Source organism: Ictidomys tridecemlineatus, chromosome 7, assembly GCF_052094955.1.
Source record: "Ictidomys tridecemlineatus isolate mIctTri1 chromosome 7, mIctTri1.hap1, whole genome shotgun sequence".
NCBI classification, from domain to species: Eukaryota; Metazoa; Chordata; class Mammalia; order Rodentia; family Sciuridae; genus Ictidomys; species Ictidomys tridecemlineatus.
This window is the reverse complement of record NC_135483.1, coordinates 37,508,457-37,526,691: the sequence shown is the minus strand read 5'-3', so window position 1 is coordinate 37,526,691 and position 18,235 is coordinate 37,508,457. Positions and strand designations below refer to the sequence as shown.

The following is an 18,235-nucleotide window of genomic DNA, read 5'->3' as shown; positions in this document are numbered from 1 at the left end:
GGTGAGGAAGTCAGGGGTCAGGAGATGGGAACATAACTTGTGGGAGAAAACTAGACTTAAGTGACTCAACCCAGCATCCTTATTAGGCATGTAGACTCTATAGCTAGAAGCCAGTTTGAATCCTGATCCTGCCGTGTGTTAAGTTTACTAACCTTGATTTAATCACTTATCTTTGTGTGCCTTAGTTTCCCCCTCTGAAGGAACTAATAGAAGTTTCTACCTACTTAATGGGGTTGTAGGTGAAGATTAAGTGAGTTACTACATGAAAAGTGCCTAGCGTGCTTGCTTCAGCAGCACATAGACCAATATTGGACTCATATAGCCAAGATTAGCATGGCTCCTGAGCAAAGAGGACATGCATTTTTGTGAAGTTTCCTTATTAAAAGAAAAGGAAACAAAGTGCTCAGAATGGGGTTTGGCCCATAGTTAAGTACTCCATACATTTTGCTGTCTGTTATTATTTAGATTTGTTGGGATTGAAACATGTTAGTTGTCCCAAAGTGGCTAGTTCAAAGAGGACATAAGTCCAAAAGAGGCATTAGTATTAAGGAGAGAGGAAAGAGAAAGGGGAAGGAGTCCCAGGATAAGCCCTGAAGGGGCCCCAACTGTAAGATCAGGAGGAGGAGAAACAGCAATAGGTAGCAAATAAATGAAGACCAGGAAACACGTTTTTTCCTAGCAAGGATTAAGAATGAGGGTGGGGAGGGCGGTGGTGGAAATGCCTATACTCCCAATAGTATGGGAGGCTGAGGCAGGAGGATCACCAAGCTCAAAGCCAACCTCAGCAAAAGCAAGTTGCTAAGCAACTCAGTGAGATTCTGTCTCTAAATAAAATATAAAATAGTGCTGGGGATGTGGCTCAGTGGTCAAGTGCCCCTGAGCTCAATCCCCGGCAACTCCCCCACCCACTAAAACAATCAAATAATAAAATAAAAAGAATCAGGGGCATTATGTTATCCTGGAGCCTGGGACATTGTCAGACATGATTTCTGCTGTAATATTTATTCCCTTTATTTTGAATAACTGTTGTTAATCTTACAAATTCTTCCAGAAAGGCTAATGAGTTCCATTAATATCAAAATAATCTCTCTCTGCTTTCCTTCTCTTTGAGTTTAAAGACTATGTAAAACTACATATGAAATGTTTGATTGATATTTAAAAGTAAATTCTCTTATGCTATGTTCAGGAGGAGGATTCTCCCTCTAAGGTCAATGAGGTTAGATAAATCTAAGTTTTGAGTGATTAACCACTGTGGTTCTATCTGGATCAAATGATAACACTGCATGTCTTGTTCTGACTGCCAGAGCATAAGCTGGGGAATGACTATGTGACAGGCTAAGCTTAATTTAGCTGCCTTCAAAGGCTTGCTGGTGCTTAAGACTTTAAAATAGTATTTGTTTTGTAATGTCCTGGATATTAATTCTAGTGCATTTGAGGTTTCTCTTGTGTTTCATATATCTGAAAAGATTAAATGAATAGTTGGTAATTACTTTTGAGACTATCATTTAAATCACAAAGTTAAGAAGGCACAGAAGAGAAGATGTTCACTTGAGTGAATCTATTTTTGAAACCTCTTCCCTTTTACATTTCCTTTCCATATGTTTTGATCTCCTTTAATAAGCTTGTAGGTATTAGGGTAGCTGGCACAAATATTCACAGAGACACAGCTCTAAGTTCAAGTAAATATTTATTGACAGAGAATGTCTGCCAGGCGCCCTTCTGCCAGGCGTAGCAGGCAGAGTCACTTGAATAGAGGTTTCATATCTTTTTTAACAAGAGCAAGCCGACCTTGGGTGCAGCAAGCTAGAATTGACTTTGGGTACAGATGGCTGGGTAACAACAGATTCTTGTATGTAGGGACCTTGATGGTGAGGGGAAACAGATTATCTTTAGTTTCTTTTTCTTTTCTTTTTTTTTTTTTTTTAGAGAATTTTAATATTTATTTTTTTAGTTTTCGGCGGACACAACATCTTTGTATATGGTGCTGAGGATCGAACCCAGGCCCCAGGCGCTGAGCGCGCTGCACCACTTGAGCCACATCCCCAGCCCTTAAGTTTCTTTTTCTTGACAGTTTATAAGTTTCTGTTCTGAGTCCTAGAATCAAAATGGAGTTACCTGATGTCCAGGTAGGCACCTAAGTCCAGTAGGTCAAAGGTCACTGTAATGGACAAGCCTTTAAATATTTAATTCAGGTGGATAGAATTAAATAGTCCTTGAGACTGGTACAATCAATTGTTCTAATCTGTGCTAGAAAAATAATACAAGTTAATATAGCAATTTTATGTTGCTCTGTTTTTGAATGAAGGTAGCTATTTGAAGACTTTATCCAGAAAGAACAGGGATTTATTTCAACTTCCCATGTGCTCTTTTCCTAAAATGATCTGCTAGAAGGAATCCTAATTGCTATTTACATAGGGATAACTCACTGGGATAAAGAAAAAAAAAAATAAAGGAAATTCTCCTCATTTTTAAATCTAGTTCTTTTTTTTTTTTTGAAAAAAAAAAATAAAATTCAGCAATAAATCTAGTCCTTTAACATTTCTTTTACAGAAATAGTGGTAGTAGTAATACGTGTTAATTTATAAATAATTTTTTTGTTTATAAATTTTTTAAAATTTATCAATGTGAGGAATGGTAAGAAACTGACAGGTTGGAGACTAATGAACTAACTCGCTACAGTATGGGGTTTGAGATTAGATTCTAGAACAAAATAAGGAATCACGGGGAAACAGTGCAACTAATGGGTAAAATGCACATAAAGTCTGTAATTAATCTGTAGTTTAATAACATTGTACCAATGCTGACTTCTTGGTTTGATCATTATACTAGGGCTAGAAAAAAATTTAACATTAGAGGAAGCAGGGAGAAGGGTATATGTGAGATCTCTGCTGTTTGCAACTTTTGTATGTCTGAAATGACTTCAGAATAAAAGGTCAAAGGAAAAATAATTTGATCTACTGACTTAGAAGACTGAAGAATAAAGCTGAGAAGGTGTGAAAGTGGCATATTGTATTATACACTCAGAACTTACTTTCTGAGAAGTTGACTCAGGATTTTATTTGCGAGATTTTAATGATGTGACAGTCAATTGTAACAACAAGGGTCCGTGCTATTCACAATGCCAGACAGCAGATGTGTCTTTCCAGTCAAACTTATTCACTGTATCAACTTATTCACTTGGTCTGAAACAGGAAATGTGTGTTTTCCATGACCTGCTGGGTTTTTAAAAATTTTTTTTTTAGTTCTAGTTGAACATTTATTTATTTTTATGTGGTGCTGAGGATCAAACCCAGGCCATCGCATATGCTCTACCACTGAGCCACAACTCCAGACCTCATCTGCTTTTTAAAATGATATATTTTATTGTTTTATGTTTTTTTTTAAATATTTATTTTTTAGTTATAGGTGGACACAATATCTTTATTTTATTTTTATGTGGTGCTGAGGATTGAACCTGGTGCCTCATGCATGGTAGGTGAGTGCTCTACCTCTGAGCCACAACCCCAGCCTGTTGTTTATGTTTTAAAACTTTTGAAATTGGGACGTCATTTGTAATGTAGCCTAGATTTAATGTGAGGTCTATTTTTTCCCTTTCTAGATTCCCCTTCCAGTTTTTTTCATTGACAACATTTTTGGAGTTCTTGTTTTTTTTTCTAAAATTGTCTTATTAAATATTGATCAGGTACAAAATATTATTAAATATTTATAAAAAATGCCAAATCATCTACTACAAGTACTTGTATACCTGGCAGTTTAAGAAACTGAATTTTACCTTAACTTTCAGAGTCTTGTCTGCCCCTTCTTGATTGAACCATTTCCTATGCCCCAGAACTGCCTATGATTCATTTTTTTTTTCTTCTTTATAGATGACCACATGTGTTTGCATCTGGAATTGATCTGTTGTTTAACTCTCAGGAGCTTGAACTTTGCAGAGTATTTACATAGTGTATGCATTCTCCCAGGACTTGCTTTTTCAGTTTTACTGTGTGTTAAAGATCATTTAGGCTCTTGTAAAAGGTGGTGCAGAAGACTTATTTAAGAGGGACTCTTGCAATGAGATTTTGTGCAGTGGGAGAGAGATCCAGCTCAACTCCCACTCCAACAAGGACGGATGGCGATTTCTATAGCCAAGGAGAAGGGTGGTGGTCAGTGGATGGAAAATTACTAAGAGGAAATATTAGGGTGGGGAGGTGGGTGTTGCTAGACTGATTCAGCAGGCCAGTGATAGGGAGGCTGAGGGTAGGAGTTTGATCAGATATTGAGGGTGATGATCAGGTACCAAAGATGAGAATTTTCTCTAAACTGACCCTGTAGGATTAGGAGGTTGAGGTTAGGAGTTGATCAGATATTGAGGGTGATCCGGTACCAAAGATGAGGATTTTCTCTACACTGACCCTGTGGGATTCTTGTACCAAATAATGGAGGCCTAGATGAAAAGTACTAGGGATTGAACCCAGGTCCTTCCACATGCTAGGTGCTCCACCATTGAGCTACATCCTGAACTCTGTTTTTTGAATTTCATTTTGAGACAGGTCTCCTTAAGTTGCCCAGGCTGGCCTCAAACTTGAGATGCTCCTGTTGCAAAGCTGGGACCTTCTGGGAAACTGAGGAAGCACAAAGACCTCCCTCTTCAAATCCTAATTCTTGCAATCAAGTCAGAAAGATTTCAGACACGTTGCCCAGAGTAACAAAAATGAATTTATTGAAGGGACAGGATAAGGGAACGGAGACATTCAAGGGAGAGTGGGTGTTCTCAGATAGGAGAGGGACCATGTGTCTCTACTGCACTCCAGCAGTGTTTTTTCATTTAATTTTTTTTTTTTTTTAGACATTGGTGGACCATTATTTTATACGTGGTGCTAAGAGTCCAGAGTCGAACTCAGTGCCTCACGCATGCTAAACAGGCACTCTCCCATTGAGCCACAACCCCAGCCGTTCAGTTTTTTCTTTAATTCTTTTTTAGTTGTAGGTGGACATAATATAATGCCTTTATTTTTATTTATTTATTTTTATATGGTGCTAAGGAACCAACCCAGTGCCTCACCCATGCTCTACCACTGAGCTACAACCCCAGCCCCTGCACTTCAGTTTTGTTGGGGTCCTGCCTAGGTCCACCTCTTGACTTTTGACAGTGGGGATAGCAGACTTTCAAGTATCAATTGCTTTGACAGTTCTAGGTTCCCTTTGCCCATGCTGAGCAGTTCTAATTGGATTCTCAGTCATTTTTACAGGTTTTGTGGTTAGGAGGTGTTGTTCATATCTTTCAGAATCTGGTCTGTGAAAAGACCAAATGTCTCTCACTTCCTCTTATCAAGGTTATTTCCTGCTTGCATTTCCTTGCAGATAACAGGTAGTTTGGTAGAATGTGACATATCCTGCCCACTTAAGCCAGGTAGGGCTACAGGTAAATTACTTTTTGAAAGAAAGCATGTGGGGGTGAATAAAGCAGGTAGGGGTCAGCACAGTAGGCCATTTTGTAGAATTATATTTTTAACCTCATTTTCCCATCATCCTCATTTGTCTGTCCCCTAACACTCCTGCCTCAGCCTCCCAAGTAGCTGAGGAATGCAGACCTGCTTCTAGCTAGATTGCGCATATTTTTTATTGAATTTATTTTCTTGAAGTCCAGGCACACAGCTTGGTTCTCCAGTGAACATAATCACAAAACAATGTAAATGTTTATTGGATTTTCTATTGTTATATAAGCAATCTTAGGAGAATCAAGTGAATTTAATTTCTCAATGTAAGATTGGTTGGCAGGAATTAATCTCCTTATTTTAGGGAATAGTGAATTGAAATTCTCTGAAGTAGACATTTAAATACATTATTTAATAAACATTGAATTTTTTATATCTTATTTTATTTTTATTTATATATATATATATATTTTGTAGATGGATACAATACCTTTATTTAGGTTTTTTTTTTTTTTTTTGTAATGTGGTGCTGGGGATTGAACCTAGTGTCTCACGTGTGCTAGGCAAGCACTCTACTACTGAGTCACAACCCCAGCCCAGCTTGTTTTATATCTTTGTCTTATGCCATGCTAGGCAAGTGCTCTTCCACTGAACTAAGCTACAACCCCAGCTCTTTATTATTTTTTTAATATTAGTTTTTAGACCACGTGTGAATTTTTTTCTTTTTAATACTTTTTAATTGCCAATGGATTTTAACTTTATTTGTTTGTTCATATGTGGTGCTGAGGATCAAACCCAGGGCCTCACACATGCTAGGCAAGTGCTCTACCACTGAGCCGCAACCCCAGTCCCCATGTGTGAATATTAAAAACAAGATGCTCAGTGACTGAAGCCTGACCATAATAAGACCACATGCTGTGTGATTCATTTCTGTGATGTGCAGAGTAGGCAGATCCACAGAGACAGAAAGTAGATGGTAGTGGATGACAAACCCAGGCCTGGATGTAAAATAAACTATCAGAACTCTTGTCATGAGAAATCGTGCCTGGGAAAGGGAGAGTTCTCGGGCTGGGGATGTGGCTCAAGCGGTAGCGCGCTCACCTGGCGTGTGTGCGGCTAGTCAGCCCTTCAGGAAGATTAACACTCCCCGCCCCCTTACATTTTGGATTCTAAGTAACTACCCCTAGGAATGTAACTATTCCCTTTTGAAGTGTGAACGCCCCTGTGGAGGCCCAAGGCTAGAGATTTATTGAAGTCCTTGTGAGAGGAGCCTGTTCTCCTTATCATCCAACTCTGCTTCTGTAAACATGCTTCCCTCTAGAAACCCCTGCACATGTAGACTAGAAATTTTATGGCACCAGATAGCCTAGTGGTGTGAGAAACTGGAGATGGAGACCCAGGATTTGGAGCCTGATCTCTGGACCTGCTGGCGTAAAATAAAGTTTAAGTTCTCTCACGCTGCGAGTGCCCTTTGCCACTTCTTGTCTGATTCCTGGAACGTAGAGAGTGGGCAGCATAGATACAGGTGCCGGATGCTGGGGAGGGAGGAAAAGCCATTGTACATGTTAAAAGAGTGAATTTGGGCTGAGGTTGTGGCTCAGCGGTAGAGCCTTACCTAGCACATGCCGGGCCCTGAGTTTGATTCTAAGCACCACATAAAAATAAATAAACAAAATAAAGATATTTGTCCATCTACAAATTTAAAAAAGGTGAATTTTATGGTATGTGAATTATATCTCAGTTGAAAAAAAAATACGAGGGACAAAAGGACCCTGACCAAGTACTGTGTGTTCTGCTGAAATATACTTCCTCTTGACTGAAAAATGATATGATCCCTCTAAGCTCCCCTCCCTTCATTTGTCTTCTGAATTCCCTTTCCTATCCATCCTAAGCTCCTTGAGAATCGACTGTGTCCTGTTAGTTTTTGTGGCTTCACAGTGTTTATCCTAGCTTATACCTATTGAGTATATATGAAGTAAATTTTGGGTCTAAGCATAAAACTAGAAGTAAGCACATTACAAAAAAATCCTATGTGGTATAAAGTAAAAAGTCCACCACACAAGCAAAGGAAGCATAGTAGATGCTTCCTTCTGTTTCAGAGCAATCAAGTTAGTGTCTTCTTGTTATTCTTCTCTAAGCTTTCAACCTCAGAATGTAGGCCCCGGTGGCATGGACTTGAACTAGGCTGTTCTGATTGCCCCTGTGGGGTTCAAGGACTTTGTATTTTGCTCAGAGTAGCTACATACTATTATGAATTCAGCTGAAAGTAGTTCTTCTTTATACTTCGTGGTGACAGTATACCCTAAATACTATTTGTTTTCATGTACTGCAGTGCCAGAAATGTGGCAGAAATTAGAGAAGATCTATGTGGAAGAATGGTTTATGACTAGACAAAGTCTGTGAGCATAAACTAGCTAGTTTGCAAGCTAGCTATGAGTTTTATGAGAAGTAAATCCAAGACATTAAATCCAAGACATTAAAAAGTAGAATTACCTTTTTTCAAGGATAATTTAGCATTAGAAAAAATTTTCTAATTATGCCTTTTGTGACCCATGTTTTAGACAGTTTTCCCAGGTTTCTTTTTCAATTAGAATTGCATTATTAAGGCAGGAACAATGTGATGTCTGCATGCTCTGATGGTGGGCTGGATAGGCTGCTGTACTGTAATAAGTAAAGGACAGCCCTGTCACTGGCCAGAACTGTTATCAATTGCAAAGACCTCTATATTATTAATCAATCAATCAATTAATTAATTAATTATTTGTGTGTGTGTGTGTGTGTGTGTGTGGCATTAGGGGTTGGACCCAGGGCTTTGTACATACCAGGCAAGCACTCTACCAACTTAGCTATGTCTCCAGCCCCAGAGACCTCTATATTATTAGGATCATTTTCTTATTTACTTTTACATCATTACAGGGAATGGATTTTAATTCCTCAGAGTAACTGTACTATTTACTATGTATACTGCACATTATTTTAGAGTGGTGAGCAGCTGCTGTAGATTGCTTGGAGATAGACTGTGTATTAGCCTGTTTTATCTGCTCTGTGTTTTTTTTATTATACTTTGGGTCTGCCTAAGTTATTTATTGCACACGATTAGGAGTATTCAGTCTATGCAGTGTGGTTGGTAAAATCATTTATAGATAGAATTTTGAGAATTTCTTTGTTAATAACATTTTTTATGGTAAACATCATCTTATTGCTAAATGTTGTGGTATAAGCCTGTATCTCAGCTACTTGAGAGTCTGAGGCAGGAGGATTGCAAGTTTGAGGTCAGCCTCAGCAACTTAGGGAGACCCTGTCACCAAAAAAAAAAAAAAAAAAAAAAAAAAAATTTTGAGGAGAGTTCCCCTGGATTCAACCCCCAGTACCCACCCCCCCAAAAAAAGTATCTTATTATAGTGGTAATCAGATACTTTATGACTTCTATTTATACCTTTTAAATTTCTCTGGGTTTTATATTCTTTGAAAGAAGATTTTTGCATGTTAAATGCATTCAAATTGTCCTGTTTTCATCACCTTCATTTTCCTTCTTTTTGAGAATCAACTCTTCACCTTTTTTTTTTGTTTGTTTGTATTGGGGATTGAACTCAGGGGCATTTTACCACTGAGCTGCATTCCCAAACTCATCCCCCTGCCCCAGTCCTTTAAAAATATTTTTTAGTTGTAGATGAACACAATAACTTTATTTTGTTTATTTTTTGTGGTGCTGAGGATCGAACCCAGTGCCTCACATGTGCGAGTCAAGTGCTCTACCACTCAGCCACAACCCCAGCCTCCCCAGCACCTTCCCCCCAACCCTTTTTAATTGTGTATTTTAGACAGGGTCTTGCTAAGTTGCCCAGGTTGTCCTTGAACTTGGGCTCCTCCTGCCTTGGCCCTCCAAATTAACTGGAATTAAAGGTGTGTGCTGTTTTAAGGTCTTTGTTGCCATACCTACATTTCTGTCCTAGAAGGTACTTTGTAAACCCCCTGTTTAAAATATCTCAACTGAAGTTGAGGATACAGAGGATGCCTCTAAAACTAGAATGCTGTCCATTGGAGAAAAACCTAGAGGAAGTGGCAGCCCAGGTTAGTAGTTGGTCAGTGTTCATAGCTTAAGTAGGAACAACATGGTGTGGTATGATATGGTAGAAAGAACCCGGGGATTTGAAATTGTAACAGAATTAGTCATAGCTTATCCTTTTGATGCAAATAACTATCTCAGTAAGTTATATAACCTCTGAGCCCTAGTTCTATAATCTGGTCAGTAGGAACAATAACATCTACCTCAGTCAAGAAGATTAAAACATTTGTGAAAATGTCTTCAAAACTGTCAAGCAGGGTTTTGTGCTCTCAGCCAAATAATGACCCCATATATTGTCTTTAGAAAACTAGTTTTACCATGCTTCTAATCAGAATTTCCTAAAGATAGGGACCCTGTGAATAAATGTTCATTTAGTACCTACTATGATGTAGGTATCATTCTAGATTAGCACTGTTCAATAGAAATGTAGTATGGTACATAAAAATAAATTTTCTACTAGCCACCTTAAGAAAGATAAACAAGTGAGATTAAGTTTAATTGTTTTATTTTTAACTCAGTGTATCCAAAATATTATTTTAGCATGTAATCAGTGTAAAAATTACTAGTGAAATATTTTATATTCTTTTTCCTTGTACCATGTCCTTGAAATCTGGAGTGTATGTTAATCTTGTAACACATCTCAGTCAGATTAACCTCTTTTCAAGTGCTCAATTCCCACATGTGGCTAAAGGCTACTACAGTGGGCATTGCTTGCCTGGATGGTGGGGTTATAGTGGTGACAAGATCCTTTTCAGTAGGAAGGTTACTTCAGGGGGAAGCAGATAGTATACTGGTATCAAATAGAAATAAGATAATAGTGATCTTGCAATAAGGATGGTACCACATTACTATCACAGTAATGTGATAGTGACTGGGAGGGTTATCCTAACTATAGAACTCAGGGAAACTCTGGGGTGTTGCCATTGGAGCTGAGACCTGAATGATTAAAAGGATGTGGAAATATAACTGAGCTGCTTTTCGTCGGTGGGAACTGTAAATGGTAATGCAATCTTGTTGTGTTTAATGAACCAAGTGGTGTGGCTGGGTTATAGTGAGCGAGAAAGATGAGGTAAGATGAGAGAGGTAGGTACATTATAGAATCAAGGCCATGAAAAGAAATTGAGATTTCTAAGTGAACTAGGAAGCTATGGGAAATTTTAATTTTGAGTCACGAGATACTCAAGTTTACAAAATCGGATTTAGACATCTGTATGACTATAAAAGAATACCTATTATTTAGAGAGTTTAGTGGACCAAAGGACTTAATTTTCTATTTTATTTTATTTTTTGGGGGGCGGGTGCTAGGGATTGAATCTAGGGGCGCTTAACCACTGACTAGGCCACATTCCTAGCCCTTTTTTGTATTTTATTTAGAGACAGGGTCTTACTGAGTTGCTAAGTGCCTTGCAGAGTTGCTAAGGCTGGATTTGAACTCCCAATCCTCCTACCTCAGCCTCCCGAGTCGCTGGTGTGTGGCTCTACGTGTGGCCCCAATTTTGCTGATATCTGTAACCTCTCTCTCTTTCTTGTTCTTTTAATCTCATATCTGCCATCATTTATGATTTAGGGAGAATATCGTTGTCACTTTATTTTCCTAATAAGCTAATAAGCTATAGTTTACTCAAAAAAATAGTGGTTTGTTTCACATAAAATTGTTACTTATAGGGGCTGGGGTTGTGGCTCAGCGGTAGAGCGCTCACCTAGCATATGCAAGGCCCTGGGTTGGATCCTCAGCACCACATAAAAATAAATAAATAAGGGGGCTGGGGATGTGGCACAAGCGGTAGCGCGCTCGCCTGGCATGCGTGTGGCCCGGGTTCGATCCTCAGCACCACATACCAACAAAGATGTTGTGTCCGCCGAGAACTAAAAAGAATAAATATTAAAAATTCTCTCTCTATCTCTATCTGTCTCTCCTCTCTCACTCTCTCTTTAAAAAAAAAAAAATAATAAATAAATAAAGATATTGTGTCCAACTAAAAAATAAATTAAAAAATTTGTTACTTATAATTGGTTTATAAACAAAGTGCCTTTGAGGATAGACTCAAAAATACTTGAACCGTGGATTTACTGCTAATTGTCTTTGGCAGACATGTGCATCGCTATCGCAGTTTCTCTCCTCATGATCCTGATATGTGCAATGGCGACTTATGGAGCATACAAGGTCAGTAGCCATAATAAGGTGCCAGTCCTTTTCCTCTGTCTCTTATATGTGTAATCTCTGTATTTAACCATAGTCAGTATGAAGTAATTATTCCCAGTTTTCTTTTTCAGAAGTTTTGATCTTTCACTGACGTCATGTTACTAGGAAATCCAGTAAAACCAACATTATAATCCCAGACCAGTTCACTGAGTCGTGTTTGTTGACTCCTTCCATTTGGCGCACCAGTTGCTGTCATGACCTGATTTAATGAATTTCAATTCCACCATGTCCCTTTAGATTAAAAAAAGATTTCTTTGAACTCAAGAAAATAGTGTTTTGTGACTCGGAATGCGTTAACATTGCTGTTTTCTCTTATGTTTAGCAACATGCTGCCTGGATCATCCCATTCTTCTGTTACCAGATCTTTGATTTTGCCCTGAACACCTTGGTTGCAGTCACTGTGCTTGTTTATCCAAACTCCATTCAGGAATACATACGCCAGCTGGTACGTGGCCCTCCCAATGATTACTTCTTGTCTGGAGAGATACCTGGTTCAGTAAGAGACATACAAGTATAGCGATAGGCTCACATACTTTCATTTGTGGAGTTTTAGATTGCATACGAATTACTGATTTGTGTGTGTGTGTGTGTGTGTGTGTGTGTGTGTGTGTGTGTGTGTGATGTGGTAGTATTGGGATTTGAATCCAGGGCTGCTCTATCACAGCTACATTATTAGCCTCTCCTCCCCATCCCCTGTCTCCCCCCACCCCCATTTTTGAGACAGGATCTCGCTGAGTTGCTGAGGCTGGCCTCAAATTTGTGATCCTTCTGACTCAGTCTCCCACACTGCTGGGATTACAGGCATGCACCACTATGCATGGCCTGATGAGAGATATTTAAATGTAATCTTAAAAGAGTTTTGATTTCTTAGAAAATCTTTTGGGAAATAAAACCTCCCTGAGCCTGAGAGAGATAAGTTGGTGGCAGTGATGGTGGCATTTGATGAATCTACCTAAATTATAGTGTAGATGCTGATAATCCTGCTTTGTGAAATGCAGTTTGCTTAGGTATGAATAAAATGTAGTTCATGCCTCTGCTATTGTATGGGAGAACTTGGGGCTCTGCTATATACTGTTTCCCAAACATATTTGATCATAAAATCCTTTTCTTCCCCAGTTATCATTTGGGGATGAGTCTATTAAATGTCCTTTGTGACCATATGAGTAAGTATTTATGGCTGGGTATTAAGAAACATATAGCAGAGGTTGGAATATCTGCTTATTCACATCTTATAATCTTTATTTTTTAAATTGTGAATTTGTCTTAAAATTTCTTCAAAATCTTAGAATGTTTTAAATAAGGTGTTCATTCTTAGAGGTTTTTTTTTTAAAGTAGTGTCTGAGCACTGGGAAAGGAGCAGACTTCTCATGAAATGGAAGAGATGGCTGGGGAATGTGATAATGGGGACTGAAAAGTTCAGGAGAAATGATCAGTGGATGAGCTGGAGGGAAAAAAGGAGGAAATGAGGCAAGAGAAGTTGGTGATGTGTTTTGTTTTAATTGAAGATTAAACTGAGGAGTGCTTTACCATTAAGCCACTGAGGTACTTTTTTTTTTTTTTTAAATATATAATTTTTGTTTTGGGGGTACCGGGAATTGAACTCAGGGGGCACTCCACTGAGCCACATCCCCAGCTCTATTTTGTATTTTATTAGAGACAGGGTCTCACTGAGTTGCTTAGTGCCTGGCTAAATTTCTCCTGCCTCTTCCTCCTGAGCCGCTGGGATAATAAGTGTGTGCCACTGTGCCTGGCTTGAGCTACATTTTTAGTCCTTTTGAGTTTTCATTTTGAGCCCAGGTCTTGCCAACTTGCCTAGACTGGTCTTTTTTTAATATGCATGTTTTTTAGTTGTAGATGGACAAAATACTTTTATTTTACTTATGTGGTGCTGAGGATTGAACCCAGTGCCTCCCAAGTGCTAGGCAAGAGCTCTATCACTGAGTCACAGCCCTTGGTGCTGAACGATTTTTTTTTTTTATTTTTAAAAACTCTGTGATGATGATCTCTGGTGCTGGGCTCCCAAAATTCATCCTGGAAGAGAGGAAGAAATACCATCTCAGCATGATTTGGGATTCGAGGGGTTGGGACAGGGTGTTGATGGTGATGGAGACATGAAGGTGAACCATATGCAGCCCTTTGACTATTTGAATAGGAGATGGTGTGCTATACTCTGTATGCTGCAGAGATTCAGAAGGAACATAAAGCCTAATATGCAGAGCAAGCATGCAGAATGCTCAGAATCTACCTAGACTTCCTTTTAAGCTCTATATTGTTTTTTCATTCCCTTCTTGTTTGTTTTAGAGCTGGTAGTAATTAAAATAAACATTTACCTTTTTTTAAAAAACATTTTTTTTTAGTTGTAGATGGACACAATTCCTTTATTTTATTTATATTTAGTTTTACAAATAATTATAAAGGGTTGAACTGAGGATTGAACCCAGTGCCTCAGACGTGCTCGGCAAGTGCTCTCCCACTGAACTAGATAGAACCCCAGCCCCAACATAACCCAAGTGAATATCTTCTCTATGTTCTACTTAAAGATTAGGCTGAAGGAATGAGGCTTACACATTATCAGCAGTGCCTTAAAAGACAGTAATGAATGGCAGCATTGAAGTTCTCCTGATAATGGAGCCTCTGTTGACAGATTGAGATAGAGTGATTCTGAGAGGCTGTTATCTGAGAGCACTGAAGGCAGGCCCCCTGGCTTAATTCTTTTTTTTTTTTTTGTGGTGGTGCTGGGGATTGAACCCAGGGCCTTTTTGCATGCTAGGCAAGCACTCTACCAACTGAGCTATATCCCCAGCACCTGCTTGCTAAATTCTAATGCCTGTTCAGTTTATTTATGTGGAGTCTTGTCAAACACAGACATGCGTATCTTTCTGTAGATCTTAACAATATGTAGAAACCATGTCCACTTTTCTGGAGGAAGAGTGTCAAGATCTTTGTGAAAGAGGTCACATGCTTCTTCTTTAATTCATTCCTGTAATTAGACCTTAGGAGCAATATGATTTCTTGTTGGTCTTATGAACAACACTATGTTATTCTTGCCCCTTAAGATCATTACTACTTTGAGGTGGTACACAGCTGTAATCCCAGCAATTTGGGAATCTGAGGCTGGAGGATTGCAAGTTTGAGGCTAGCTCCAGCAATTTAGCAAGACTCTAAATAATATAGACTCTGTCTCACACTTTAAAAAGGGGGGCTGAGGCTGTGGCTCAGTGGTTAAGTATAAAAAAAAAAAAGAGAGAAAAGAATCACTACTACAAAAATCCCTTTCAGGCTCTAATTGAAAAGCCTGATTTCTGGAAGCTGCAGTTGTGGCTCAGTGGTTGAGCACTTGCCTAGCAAGTGTGAGGCACTGGGTTTCGATTCTCAGCACCACATATAAAGAAATGAATAAAATAAAGGTCCACCAACATCTAAAAAGTATTTTTTAAAAAACTGATTTCATGACCTGATCTCAAAAAATTACTTTGATTTTGATTTCCTTTTGATTTTTTTTTTTTTTTTGTGTGTGTGTGTGGTGTGTCCTGGTGAAGTCCTGTTGCTTCCACTGATCATAGATGACTATGGTCATCCTAAATAGGTTTCCTTGGATCTGGTTCTTCATCAGTGTAGTCAGATGGTAGGACTTCCTTTTGTTTCTTTGTTTTCACGTGCTGGGGATCAAACCCTCATGCTAGACAGGCACTCTACCACAGAGCTATATTCCCATCTCCTGACTTTGTGTGTGTGTGTGTGTGTGTGTGTGTGTGTGTGTGTGTGTGCGCGCGCGCGCGCGCGCGCGCATATGATACTGGGAATAGAACCCAGGGCCTTGTGTAAGCAAGGTAAACACTCTACCAACTGAGCTACATCCCCAGCCCCTACTCTTCTAATAGATGTTGTGAATTCTTGTTATTATAAGAGAATCTGCTCTCTAAGATCAGCAAGAATACTTTACATAAAGAAAACACCATTTTAAATCCATTCCCTGACCCTGTACGTGCTCTTTAGAATGTCTAGAATTCCCAGAAAATCCAGGTGTACAAAATGTTCCACAGACTACTAACTTCTAAATTTGTGTAGTAGGCGAGCAAAGTGGTATTTTCAGGTCTCATTCATGACTCTTCCTTTGATTTTCCCTTTTATAGAATTGTTGCCCGCATTAAGGACAGACTAGTCTGTCCCCATTGTCACACCTTTTGTAGCTTTTTCATGAATAGAGGTGGGTGAGAAATTGTGCGTTGGTTCTAAATGGGAACTGTCTGCTTTTGCCCGTTGGTTTCTGATGAGCCCATCAGAAATGCTGTCTAACGAATATATCTTGAATGATTATAAAGAGATTTGCTAACGAGGCCCTTTTCTTTTGCAGCCTCCTAATTTTCCTTACAGAGATGATATCATGTCGGTGAATCCTACCTGTTTGGTCCTTATTATTCTTCTGTTTATCAGCATTATCCTGACATTCAAGGTAAGCATAAGGATTTTACATATGGTTAAATATTATTGAGAATATTCTATATGCCAAAGAAATAAACAGCCTGATCGGTTAATTGTCTGAACTGCTATTTGGTTTCCTAATATTCCAGTTCCTTCTGTTACTTACATGAGAGAGAAACACCAGGATTACATAGGCCAATCAAGGATTATTCCAAAATATGTTTAAATGGAAATAAATTAATATAATATTATACATTGCATAGATTATGATACTGCAACATGCATTACAATGTCCCAAGTAATAGACATTCTTGTGATGATGATGATGATGATGATTTTTTGGTACCAGGGATTGAACACACGGGCACTTAACCACTGAGCCACATCCCCAGCCTGCTTTTACTTTATTTTTTATTTTCAGACAGGGTTTCGCTAAGTTGCTTATGTTCTAGCTAAGTTGCAATCCTCCTGAGACACTGGGATTACACATTCTTGTCATTTTTAGAATATCAATTCTTTATGAGTGTTATTATTTCTTTCAGTTGTTGGACACTGAATTGGTGCCTAATTTTTCATTTATTAGTAGTGCTGTAATAATACTTAGGCATTTGTGTCCTCAAGATACATTTTCTTCCCTTTTTTTCCCCCAATTTCTTTTATAGTTGTAGATGGACAGGATGCCTTTTTAAATTTATTTTTATGTGGTGCTAAGGATTGAACCCAGTGACTCTCAGGAGTGAGGTGAGCGCTGTGCCACTGAGCTGCATCCCCAGACAACAGGTTTTCTTAAAATCAGAGGACAGGCATACGTTGAAGGCCTTTGGTAGGCTGTCAGATCGAACACCCCAAAAGTTAAATGAGTTGTCACTCCCACCAATAGTGTTCCCACCCTTCTCATCAGATATTACCTGTTCTTTTTCATTTCTGTCAATGTGATTATAATTATAATCAGATTGTATTTTGATAGCCTGTGTTTGTCTCAAGTGGTTCTTAGGCTTTGAACTTTGTGTGTGTGTGGTGCTAGGGATTGAACCCAGGGCCTTGTGCATGTAAAGCAAACATTCTACTAACTGAGCTATATCCTCAGCCCAGGCTTTGAACTTTTAAAACTCTTTATTTTGACATAAAATTACCCTTTTCTTCAAAAGTCAAGCCTCAGGGCTGGGGATGTGGCTCAAGCCGTAGTGTGCTTGCCTGGCATGCACAGGGCGCTGCGTTCGATCCTTAGCACCACTTAAAAAAGTAAAATAAAGATGTTGTGTCCACTGAAAACTAAAAGATAAATACTAAAAAAAATTTTCTCTCTCTCTCTCTCTCAAAAAATAAAAAGTCAAGATTCAGTAACTTAAGGAAGTACATTTAGGAAAAAAAATTTAAATAGATAAGAGGAGTAGAGAGAAAAATCACTCATTGAAAATATGTTGAAGGGCGCGTAATTTGGTAGTAGAGAACATCCTTAGCAGCTCAAGGCCCTGGGTTCAGTCCCAGCAAGTGGGAGACAGAGAAAGAGAGACAATCAATTCAGTTTTCCCTCATAAAACACCACTGAATTTTTTTATATTGTATGGTCAAAGATTTGGATAAATTCCATACATGGATGTATAAAAAAGAGATGAGGAAAGCAATATTTTAGTGTGAGTTTGGAAAATTCTTTTTTTTTGTTTGTTTGATTTTTTTTTTAATTGGTTGTTCAAAACATTACAAAGCTCTTGACATATCATTTCATACTGGAAAATTCTTAAAATATTTAAAATATATAATTCAAGATTTAATTTAAGATTAAAGAAATGTCAAATGAAAAGTAAGGTCACTGTAATAAGTCACTGGGTGTTTAGAGACAACAGGCAGAGAGGTTTTCCCCTACTGGGGTGAGCAGTGAATGAACCGTGTGTGTCACCAAGGGACCTTGGGAGTGCTGACTGTGGACTTGTGGAATTCCAGACAACAGGCACTTCACATTTGTCTGCTGTTCAGCCTCTGTCATGGATTTGTTGTAATAAGGAACTCTCGTCTGAAAGAGTTCTTGCTTTACGGAATCTAGTATTCACTGCTAAAATACTAAATGAATATAGTCTTTTTACAGAACATATAACTAATACATCCAAGCATTAAAATTCTTAAAAAGCC

At 38.5% G+C, this 18,235-nt stretch overlaps 1 protein-coding gene and 2 non-coding genes across 3 annotated transcripts in view; 2 read left to right on the top strand and 1 right to left on the bottom strand.

Annotated features, from left to right (window-relative positions):
* Laptm4b (lysosomal protein transmembrane 4 beta) overlaps positions 1–18,235 on the top strand; it is a 64,208-nt gene that overhangs the window by 24,466 nt on the left and 21,507 nt on the right. The window contains exons 3-5 of the mRNA XM_005316317.5: positions 11,574–11,647; positions 12,009–12,131; positions 16,041–16,139. Coding sequence (XP_005316374.1) covers positions 11,574–11,647; positions 12,009–12,131; positions 16,041–16,139 — 296 coding nt within the window. The remainder of the gene's footprint in view (positions 1–11,573; positions 11,648–12,008; positions 12,132–16,040; positions 16,140–18,235) is intronic.
* Positions 279–385, top strand: LOC120883801 (U6 spliceosomal RNA). Its single transcript, XR_005725996.2, has one exon. It is a non-coding gene; the product is annotated as a U6 spliceosomal RNA (small nuclear RNA).
* Positions 14,414–14,487, bottom strand: Trnaa-agc (transfer RNA alanine (anticodon AGC)). Its single transcript has one exon. It is a non-coding gene; the product is annotated as a tRNA-Ala (tRNA).